The 12,049-nt window shown below is 34.2% G+C and overlaps 2 protein-coding genes across 5 annotated transcripts in view; one reads left to right on the forward strand and one right to left on the reverse strand.

Moving 5' to 3' along the window:
* Positions 1-328: 328 nt before the first annotated feature.
* On the reverse strand, positions 329-1,018 carry LOC111390855 (cysteine proteinase inhibitor B-like). The gene has a single exon (XM_023015982.1). The coding sequence runs from the start codon at positions 852-854 to the stop codon at positions 447-449; it is 408 nt and encodes a 135-aa protein (XP_022871750.1). The 5' UTR covers positions 855-1,018; the 3' UTR covers positions 329-446.
* A 7,745-nt stretch (positions 1,019-8,763) lies between these two features.
* Positions 8,764-12,049, forward strand: part of LOC111390859 — a 20,424-nt gene continuing 17,138 nt past the window's right edge. For 3 of the 4 annotated variants that reach the window (XR_002701989.1, XM_023015989.1, XM_023015991.1), the window contains exon 1: positions 8,764-9,973. The gene's annotated coding sequence lies outside the window, so the exon portion shown is untranslated. Of the gene's footprint in view, positions 9,974-10,834; positions 10,894-12,049 lie in introns of all 4 variants that reach the window. The other variant, XR_002701990.1, reaches the window with a different exon arrangement.

Below are 12,049 nucleotides of genomic sequence, written 5' to 3' on the forward strand. Positions count from 1 at the left end.
AAGAAAAGGAAAAACTTTTTTAAAAAGGGGTTTTTTTTTTTTTTTTTTTTTTTTTTTTTTTTTTTTTAAACCTCTTCCAATCATTTTGTTAACGAAGTTCACAAGATCTAACCCCTTTATTTGAATTTTAGAAGGTTGTATTGAATTGGGACTTTTAAATAAATTTTTTAAGTAACGACTTCGGAATTTCTATTTTTTATGGAATTAGCAGAAGTCTATCTTAAATTTCTGTATAGTTTTCATTTTAAAAGTTTATAGAATTTAAAAGATTTTTGAAAATTTTCATCTAAAATAAAATTTACGGACCATCATCTCGTCTGCAAGAATGGAAGGCACAATTACACCTAAATTTTATTTTGAGAGAGTTTGATCGATTATTGACAAAATTACTGCCAACAGATCAAATTCACAGCATCAGAATTACAAACAGCAATTAAATTGATTATTTACCAAAACTGCTTAATTTTAGTGGAAGGGGAAGGGGCAAAATTGAGTAACTCTTTCGTGTCGACCCACGGCTTCACAACCACAACCGCATCAAATAATTTGAGAGCTCCGCTGTAAGTGGTGGCGGAAATTTTGAGATAATATTTGATGCCGGAAACCACTTGCTTTTCCGCCTCCACTACTTGCGGGAACGTCAGAAGCTTGGTGATTCTTGCCGTGTGCTGCTGCTTCCGGTTGTACTCTTCCACGCAGTATTTCCCTAGATCTTGTAATTCCTTGTTGGTTTTCACGTCCTTGACCATCGTTCTTCCCCCAACTAATCCTTCGATGGTGGCGGCGCGTGTTGAAAATAGCGCTAGTATAAAAAGGAGGAACAGAGGGATGAGGAAAAACGAAGCTTTCGCCATTGTTGCTACATGCACTGTGATATTGAGAGGTGTTTTGGGGATAGTGATGAAATAGATATGTATATATATCGCGGTGCGACGCGGCGAGTTGGACACGTATGCGAATGGTGTGGAGGTGGAACACTGACGGGGTGCCGCGTTTCGACAATCCCAGTTGAGAGAAAACAAAAAAACGCTTGAGAGAAACATTTTAACTGCAATAGTAAAATACCCTTCTTATTTATAAGACGATAAATATAAAATTTCTAAGTTTTCCACTCATTTCCGACTAAAATTATCCCCCACAATTTTTTTTAAATAAAAATGTGGGGCCCACCCCCAAACAATGAGGGGCCCTGTAAGGCCCCTATGAAAATCACAGAAGTGAGGTTATTTCACGCTTTGTTGGCAATCGCAATGTGAGGATTCGATTCCTGAGACATGAAATTTAATTTCTTGTATGCGCAGTATACATGCAGCTCTTGTTCCCGACTTGTTGGGACACATCCTGCGATTTACCTCCCTCATAAAGATCTAGGAGTGGAACGGTGGGGACCCTCAAAGTTGACGTTCAACCACTAGACTCCCTTTATTGCATTGGTATCATATTTACTTTAGTCTTGAGCTCCATTTTCTGAAAATGAATTTTGTGAAAATAAATTTGTTTCTAATGCGTAAAATTATTTTATTGAGTGGATATGTAGTTGAAAATGAGTTTGAAAATATGATTTTTTTTTTTTAAATGTAATTATTGCTATGAATCTGTCTAAAAAATTGGATAATATATCCCCCACCACTTCCCTATCCGTCTACTCATAACATGACATTGAAGCACATTGTTAGTGTGTAAGGTTAGCATCCAGAAAAAGTTCGACAATCGTTTGTATTTCGAAGACCAAATCAATCATAAGAATGAGTACAAGAGAGGTTAGTGAGAGTTTGCTAGGATTTTTGATTAACAAACTTTGGATGTAAATCGACTCACCTATACATACAGGGAGGGAATGAGTCAAGGTAGGAGAAAATATAATTCAAAATTTAACTCAGACTAATGAGCAAAAGGAAGTCGAAAGAATAGCGCGTGCGATGTAGGAAAAATAGATCCGATTTCCTCTCTTTTAACTTATCAAGAGCATAACATTTATTTAATCTTACTAATTGAATAAAAAATATTCCATTAGGGAGTAGGAGACAAGGGAAATCTAATAACAACTTGTAATTTATTATCATTACTATTTTAATGAGGATTTATCCCACATTGCTATTTCTCCTATTGACATTGGAGATCTTAAGAGCACGTTGTAGAAATGTAATAAGAACACATGTGGCACCAACAATGTGAAATTATGAAGTGATGATGCGTCGAAGACATCTATATCAATATGGAGGTCAATCTAATTCAACGATGTAGACATGGATCGAGATAATCAACTTAACATGTAATATCTGTCAAAATAAATTGTGTTAATACGAATTTCTTAAATAATACAAGAATATATGATTACTATTTATTTTTGAAATATGAAAAAGTTTCTAGACCTTACCGACATAGAACTCGAGCGCAGGTACTAGAAACATAATAAGTATAAATGGGTTGGAATAATCAACTTACCAATTAAAATTGACAAAATAGATTGTATTATTACAATTTTTTTTTAAATAACTAAAAAAAATAAAACTAATATCTATTTGTGAAAAATAAAAAGTTTCCGGACCCTACAAACATACGAAAACTCGAGAGCAAATAGTAAAAACGTAATAAACGTACTGTATAAATTAAGAAAATAGATTACATTAATCGAATTAACTAAACACTTATATATATACATGACTAATATTTATTTAGAGAGAGAGAGAGAGAGAGAGAGAGAGAGAGAGAGAGAGAGAGAGAGAGAGAGAGAGAACTGGCTCCCAATAATTATGACTAATATTTAAATAGTAAACTGAAAAGGAAACGGACTCCACCAATTCACAAGAACCTAAATATTGATGTAATATTTTTCTCTTAATTAATATAATTAAATCAATTCTATGTAAGTAAGTATAGACATGCATTACACGTACATCGCACGTGAAACGATTAGTTTTATTTTTTGAGAAGTTCAGTCAAATTTAGAATTTTTTTGTTAATAAATACGTATTTGTACTATCTTCTAACGAGGGTGATGTGTATAACATACAATTTATTTAATTTATTTTTTATATTTGAATTGATCTCAATTCGATTTTTTGACTCTTGATCCTTATTTTTACTGGTTAAACACCTAGTCAAGTTTCAAAACATCGATTTAACAACCGCTTTTTGAGTGAACTAACATTCTTGAATCTCACAAATTTACAATGAATTCTGCCATTTGATTCACCCTGTACAATGTCCAAAAGCAATGTTGGTAAACACCGCACTTCTTTGGCAGTGTCCAATACAGTTTTGTCAGCACTGCATCTGGACATTGTGTAGGGTGAATCACCATGTACTTATAGACTTATTGATTTACAATTGTTAAGTGTTTAGGACAAGAAGTTTATAGTACTTTTCCTATTAAAATACCACTATTTGACTAATTTAATTGAAAGGAGTAATATATATAGGAATGAGCGGGTAGATGAACAAAGACAAAATAGAAAGAAAAAGGTGACGGCTTTGCCCAAATCAATTTCTAATGATCAGTTTTGTAGACAATTAAAATTCAACTATACTTTCAAATAAGTTTATACTTCAAGCTCTATTACAGCATACAAGCGATACACATCATACTACCGGTACAGATCTATGATCTTAGCTAATAGCTACATCACAATTCATGGACCAATTATCACAAATCTTGGGTGCGACATACCTTCTAAATATGTTGTCATACCTTGTATATTCATTTTCCATTAACATGTAATTCTTATTGTAATACTTGTGAATTCAATCGATTCCAATATACGCAGCAGATCAATTATTCTATTTTCTCTCTATCAAAAAGTTTCAGAGATTTTTCCTTTTCTTACATGGTATCAGAGCGTGGGTTAATTTTTGATTCAGCGTTTTCCTTCTTTTCTATGGAAAATCATACAGAGAACACTAAAAGACTACTTTCCCAAAACCTTCTTCCCTTTTTTCTTGACTTTTCCAATCCAAACAATCTCTTTCGCATCGATTATGGAGATAGCATCGCCATCATTCTTGTCAGTGATCTCATCGCCGAGCATTATGTGACCCGGCCATGAGCCATGAGACGAGCTCTTAGAGCACCAAAATAACTCGATTTCATCAATGGTAGCATTGCCAAACCTGTCGATTCTGAAGAACTTCTGCTAGATGCTTGGGAGAGGTGCAATGATATGATCGTATCCTGGCCAAAACTCGATCAACACAGAGATAAAATCGAGTGGTGTCTTTGTTGACGATGCATGGGAAGTGTGGAATGGACTCGAAGATCGCTTTACTCAACAAAATGGACCTCGTATCTTCCAATTGAAAAGGAACTTAAGCGTTCTATTTCGTCTCTCAACAACATCATTCACAGTGGGCGAATCCGGCATAGTGTACTGTGGGATGATAACGCATTCCTCTAGGAATTTAGCAAATGGTCCTGAACGTTGTTCACCCGAACTATCATATCTGCTATAGTATTTACCCCACGGTCAGATCTGACGCTTTTAATCCTTTTATCGAGTTGGTTCTCAACTTCGACTTTGTAGTTATTGAACACATCCAGTGACTCTGAATTTTCATGAATGAGATATATGTAGTCATATCTTGAAAAGTCATCTATGAACGTTATAAAATATTATTGACCATTCCAAAAACCTGTAGGGAATGGTCCACAAATATCCCTATATATAAGTTTTAAGACGTCTGAAGTCCTATTGACTTGAAATCTCCTTTTATTGGTTTGTTTTCCCTTTAGACAGTTGACACAAATCATAATCTGTGAAGTCAAGATGGTCGAAAATTTCGTTAGACACAAGTCTCTCAATTCTCCTTTTGAAGATGTGACCTAATCTTTTGTGCCACAACGAGGCAAAATTCTCGCCTGTTAATTTTCGCTTTACACCTCGAGTACTTACATTCAATGATTCATTTAAAAAAGTAATCTTATCAATTGAATAAAGGTTATCGTAACCTGATAAAGAACCGGAACCAATCAATTTTGAATCATGAAGAAAACTAAATTTTCCATTTCCAAATAAATAAGAATAATCGGATTTGTTCAAAATAGAAATAGAAATCAAATTTCGTCTAAAAGACGGTACAATAAATGTTTCACCAGATAAAATCCAGTCTTTAACAATAATCTAAATTTTCATATTGCCTCTATTTTCACCGTCTTGCCATCACCAACATAGATGTATCTTTTACCATAACTTGATTTTGGCAATCCAGGCAACCTTTCATAGACACACTGATGTGAGATATTGCACCAAAATCTATCCACCATGTGTGTCTAGATACTGAAGTTAAATTAACCCCAGAACAAACCAAATGAAGAAGAATACCTTTCTTCATACGCCGTACATGATAATTTGCACAATTCTTCTTCTTATGACTTGCAGCTCCACAAAAGAAACAACCACCTTTAGTTTGTTCCTTATGCTGTTTCTTTTGTGAAGCTATACCCGCAGCTTCCTTATCAGTTGCTTTTTCCTTTTCCTTTATACCTCATTGAAGTAAGATTTGTCAAAAATGTACTAGTTTCAACATTTTCATTCTTGGCAAATCTCTTCTCAAGATCCTTAAGGAAAACTTTAGCTGTGTTTACTTCATTAGACATAGTGCCTCGAAATGGTTTTGGAATAGCACGCTTCATGACAATTAAGTTTATGCGGTTCGATCTTTCCCACTTTTCCATCTCTCTCTTGCCATTAGAGGTACTCTCATCAGTAAGTTTAGTAGGTTAATTGATCCGTAAAGTGAGGTCTAGATCCATGACTCTGAGAACGATCGATACATTCTCTTACCATACCTTGAAGTTCGTGCCATTAAGGATTGAAATTGATTTGATGCTAGTAGAGATATTAGCAGCAGAACTTGAAACTGAATTAGAGAACGATTATTATGAATAGCTCACATGGATATCCTTAATATGCAAATAATATAATTCTCAAATAATGATAGGGCCCATCATAAGATACCTAGCACAATATCAATATCTAATCTTTGGATATAAATATTGACTTGTAAGTGGTACTCTTGGTGTAGTAATCAAACACTGACAATAAATACATGTTAATCAATAAACCTTTCTTTGGACCGATTTATTGACTACACGTTAAACCAAATAATCGTCATATGTTTACCACCACAGGTACATGTGAAATTCGGCCAAACATTGACTTTCCTTTAGACCGATCAATATTCGCATGAATAACACACACAAACACTTTTTAATATTCTAAGTTAATCAATTTCCCCAAGAAAGGTTGCTTCGGCACCATGTTGCTTCAATTAATTAACTTTCAAAAACTATATCTCTTAAAAGAGTTCTTAGTATCAAAATTTGAGAAAGAAAATCACCAATTTTGCATATTTGACTTATGTTTAAACTTTAGAGCCTTAGGATTAATAATTCAAAACTTTAAGGGGAAAAATTAATTAATTCAAACTTTAGGGGTTGAAATTAATAAACTTGAAACTTTAGAGACAATAATTAATGAATTCAAAACTTTAGAGGATCAATTATAACAAATTTAAAACTTTAGGGGCCAAAATTGACCAATTCAAAACTTTAAGGATCAAATTTTGAAAACTTGAAACTTTGGGGGTCAATTTGAATTAATTATAAACTTTGGAGGCCAATTTGAATTAATAGTTAAAGTTTGAGGGCTTTAATTATAAAATTCAGAACTTAATGGCCCAAATTAATTAATTTTTAAATCTTAGGGACTGAATTATTAAATTCAAAACTTAAAGGCCCAAATTTGAATATACTTTAAATGTTAGGGATTGAAACCTTAATTTTATAACCCTAACCCTAATTGGAAGCAAGGGCCTCAAATAATCTAATTTACAGAAGAAGCCCCCGCCCCGAATCTTGCAAAAATTTGAAAACCCAAAAAAAGAAATAAAAAAATTCTTCTTTTCTTGCTGTGCCGCCCCTTACAGATTGGAGCGCAGACCGACGTCGGCGCCCCTTTCTTCAGGGCACTGCAGGCTGCAGCGCTTCGCGCTGTTGCCCGACAGCAGCCGAAAAACTTTAAATTAATAATTTATTTATAATCCACAAAATCTGTAGCTTTAAATCTTTAATATAAAACCAAGAAACTATAATTTGGAATTCCACATCTATTAATCCAAATAATGAAAGATAATAACGAAAAATATACCAAATAGTTTTCAAATTCAACAAAACTAAATTCAAAATTGTCAAATCTGAAAACTTCACAAAATATTGCAAGAACCAATATTTCAAAAATTTGATTCTCAATTATTCAACATGAAAAGACTTTGATACCACTCGTAGGATAATTTATTATCTTAAACCACCAAATATTTCATGTTAAATTATCAAAAAATACATAAATTGTAGTGGAAGTTTGCCTGAATCAGATATGGTTATTTGCAATAATTGAATCCTGCAGTATAGTCTTCCAAATCTACACGCAGCCCGTAATTTTCTTTGGCGATGGGAGACAGAATAGAATGACTGAATGAGCAAAAGACATGTGTGATTTGGAGACCATAACCGTATTTATATAGTGATGCCATTTGACCTAATTCGATCCATCATAAAATTAGGACTTTGGCTCGATCTCTACACATATAAAATCTACACTTTAATTGGATACATTAAAGTCCAAAAATCGAAGTCTTATTAGATCATTTAATTGGGCTCAATCGAATTCAATAGCCTTTAATTTAATACACAATTATTCACACATGTAAGCCTACATGATCAATCTAAAAATTCCTTACAATAGGTTCTTAATAAATCTTCGATGTCCTCTTTGCCCAAAAATCTAGGTGGAATCTTCAATTGAAGAATTTCTTGTAGTTGCCTTTGATTTTTCTCCCAAAACTGTGAAATTCATTCCTTCGATTGATGATTTTTAATGGAATATTGTGGTGTCTATTGTTTATGAGAGGTTTTTTGTTAATGGCCGCAGCACATGATATGTATTTTATAGGGTGGAATTATGTTAAAAAATCGTGATAATACTTTAACTATATTTCATCCCTTTGAATTCTTTCTCCATCGAATTGATCCTTACCACTCTCGAAGCTTTATCGTGAAATCCGACACAACTTTTGAATATGTTGCAAATTTAGTCTCCACGCTTTGCTTTTTGTCCTTTTTCTTCATTTTTTTCTTAACTTTTACTTTTTTCCTTCAACTCCCCATTCATCCATCGAGCTTCACATATCAAATGAAATATACAATAAATTAGGCTATATTTAATTAAAAAACTACGATTTAAGACCAAAACTTAGGGTGCACTTTGTAATCAGTTAGAAATTTTGAAACCTTAGAAGTTAGTTACAATAATACGACTTTTTTATTTTTTCTCTGATAAATTAGAAAGAGATGAAGAAACTCGAATGACATCAATGGAAAAATTCACAAGTCATGTATGAAATATTTGACAATTTAATTTTCTGATTTTAAGTTTCAAAATTCAAAAATCTAGTTTTGATTAATTAATTAAATATATTAAAGTCACAATTATATAATTAATAGTCACATGTACATCCTTAGAGGTCACAAACTTTTTTATTGGTCACATATTTTCACATTAACTAGTCAAAGATAATTTCACGATCATACGTCAAAAATTTGTAGATCACAATTTATTTCATTGGTTATAAATCAAAAAATTTATGTCACAGTTTATTAGTCGATAACAAATTATCGAATTTTTTAGATCACAATTAAATAGATGGTCACAAATTAACCAAAAACTTGGTTACAAACACCCCTACATCGATACTTGGTCACAAATCAACCAACCCATCCCACCCTACAAGATCCAAACATCGTCACTTGACCGGAAAAACCAAATCCAAAATATTGCAAATCAGAAAATCACCACCCAGAAGCCATCAACAGACCACACCATTGCAATCGTCGTCACCAGCTTGCACCACCAGAACCACCACCGATGCAAGCAGCATGACCAAGACCACCACCACCACACACATGGTCGCTGCCACCCAATAACCACCTGCTAACCACAACCACTGCCTGTAAAAATCCACCATTTCTTCCAATACTACCACATCCACAGAAATCAACCACTCCACCACCACTATCGTAGCCGTTACCTCTACAGTCAAACCACCACCTCACTACCAACACCACATATACCACCACTCAAATTGCCACTACAACACATATAGAATGCCGAGATCAGCGGCGCTCTGCGAACTGAGCAATCGGAGGTACAAAGGCGATTTTCGAACACGGGATGACAAATGGCTGGGTCCTGTCCGCATTGTGCTGATGTGGTGTCATGCTGTAGTCGCCATCGGCATTGCGTCGTCTCTAACGGTGATTCAGTAGTGTATAAGAAAAAGAAGAGAAGGGAGCAAAATGTAGAAAGAGAAGGAAGATAGGAAATAATTAGGGTTTGGGCGGGGCGGGGCGGTTAGGGATGGTTGGTTTTATAATTAAATTAATACTTGATATTTGAACAAATAAACTTCATACCTGATTTATGAATTTTAGTTTTTAAACACCCGTTGGCATGTAATTTCCCCTGACATTAATCGCGTCGTGAAATCTTGGGCATTAAGAGAGGTCTGTTATCCGCGTCGGATGCCCAATCCAAGTTACATCCAAAAACTATATATAAACCACTAGTCTCACCAATAAGAACTCTGCATTCTAGGTTTTAATCTTATTTTTAATTAATAGAAAACACGATTAATTATTATTAGTGTGAGGATGAAGGGGCGGCGGTTTGATCGGATAAATTAGTTATCGTTGGATGACTTAATGTTGGAAATACTCTGGTACTTGGATTGGAAGGACCGAGAAGCCTCTTCTTTAGTGTGCTAGAGATGGCTCAATCTAGTGAGGTTAAGCCAAGAGACCATCTACATCGGCTTCTCAGATGGCACCGACGCCCTCATCAAGCTCTTAAGCCACAGCTTCTTGAACGTTTGCAATGTTTTTATTGATGAAGACTACATACTCCCTTCTGCTCTCATATATGTAAGTATTCCTTTTCATTTGGATAAGTTGATGAAGATTGTGTTTTTTAGTTTTATATTTGGCTCCTGCTGCTTTATGAATAAAGTCTTGTTTTGCCTATCTGATTAAAACATGGGAATATAACTCTGTTCAATTTTTTGGCATTAATTTGTTCGGCTGCACGGGACTATTTGATAATTTGTATTTCTTGGTAATGCAAATTTTAAGAGATGAATAAATATTTTATATTTCCATGGGATTCCAATTGGATGGAAATTTCTATTTTAATACATCTTTGAATACCTTTTATCACTTTTCTGTAACTCATCCAGGACATTAGCTCAATTATTCAAAAGTTTTTAGACCTGAACCACATTTGAAGAACTAGTAAATTGTTAAATTGTTCCAAAGTGAGGATCTTGAAAGAAAATTCTGTCGTTTGACGTCAAATAGACCTCATATCCCAAAACAACTCCTCCTTAATGTAGTTGGATCTATGTAGTTGCTTCATATGCATATTTTATAATTTCGTATAAGTTCACATATGGTGGAATTTCAATTTACAATAACGATGCTGAAGTACATTGATCTTTTAGTTACTTATTTTGTCTTAGCAGTTTGCATGTAATTATTCTAAAACTACAAGTAAGTTATATTTTATTGGCTCTCTACTCTTCTGGAATCTATCTATTTAAATGTCTTTCTTCGCTCATGATGTAGCGGAGACCAAGTCTCATAAATCTATTTCATCTTTATTGGAATGAGAGGATCGGAACTAGATGAATTTGGAAATATTGTTTATTAGACTCAGGGTTGGCTGCGTTAGAGGTGCCTTTACTGAACTTGAGGGTTTGAAGTTAATTTCATGCTATAATGTAACAGATGTATGGCTAATATCTATTGCTGAGAAATATAAATTGCTGAAGTCTCTGGATTAACAGGTGATTGAACATTTACTTTCATTCTACCATTTGAATATTAATTATCATTCTGTTTTAAGTAGTCTGATTTGGATAAAAACATTGACGTGCTATTTCTAAATCACGGAAGAACTTTTGCGTTGTGTGAGAATTCAGAATATGAATCTGGGTTTTCTACAATTTAGAAATATAAATCTAGCTTTTCTACTTGCAGTTTTCCTTTGACTTGTATAGCTGTTATGTAGCAAGATCCAGAATCCTTTTGCTTATTTGCTTAGGCTGTGGTATTAGGGAAGACACATAGAATGATTAATGGAAGTGGGAAAATATGGGGGAAATTGGGTTTCTTTTCTTGATTGGACGGGAAGGTTTAAGGGATGGAAAAAATGGAGCGGAAGTGTTCTTTTATTTCAACTAACACATGTCAAACAACCATGGGTATAAAGTCGTGTCGTTCCACTCTAACTATCTTCCTTTCGTACAAAATCTAGCCTTAGGCGATGCTATTGCTGTGGGAAAGATGATGGCTTAGTGTGTGCATTGCTATTGCTATGGAAAAGAGGATGGCTGGGTATTATTCTGTGGAATGCATTTTGCGGGGTATTTGCTTTGTGTTGGTGGTATAACCGGAAAATGATGTGTTCATTTTCAAATGGGAGATTTGCTTTGCGTTGGCAATGATAGTGGTGGTATTGGGCGGCGATTTTTGGTTCTGGGTGAGTGGGGTGGGTTGGGTGACGAAGATAAGTGAAGAACTTTTTCTTTTATTTTTATTTTTTTACAACTAATGGTGAAATGCCTTTTGGAATTCAACTGCATATTTCTAAAAGGTTGAGGACTTTTGCTGGTACAAATTAAAGGTTCGAGTAAAGTCTTCCAAAATTAGAAATGTTAGGGACTGTTGCTGCAAATTTTCCTAAATTTTTTATGGTAGTCAAAATTTGCAAAAGGATCTCTTATTCTTAGTGACAATTTTCCCTGCGATTAAGATGATAAGCAACATCAACAACAATTAATAAATAATAATCCAGTTCATTATCAATACGTAATTAAGCCCCTGTCTGGGCGTGCTTATAAGTTGTTTCAAAGTGAATTTTCAACCGTTGATTTGCGTAACAGCCACCTGTTTAGCAAATGAACTGACATCCGTGTCAGTCCTTTTTTCCCTTTAATTTGA

Source organism: Olea europaea, unplaced genomic scaffold, assembly GCF_002742605.1.
Source record: "Olea europaea var. sylvestris unplaced genomic scaffold, O_europaea_v1 scaffold722, whole genome shotgun sequence".
Lineage (NCBI taxonomy): Eukaryota > Viridiplantae > Streptophyta > Magnoliopsida > Lamiales > Oleaceae > Olea > Olea europaea.

Bases quoted from the DNA above. Each gene is read 5' to 3' on its own strand.
- LOC111390855 (XM_023015982.1), bottom strand. From the start codon at position 854: ATGGCGAAAGCTTCGTTTTTCCTCATCCCTCTGTTCCTCCTTTTTATA.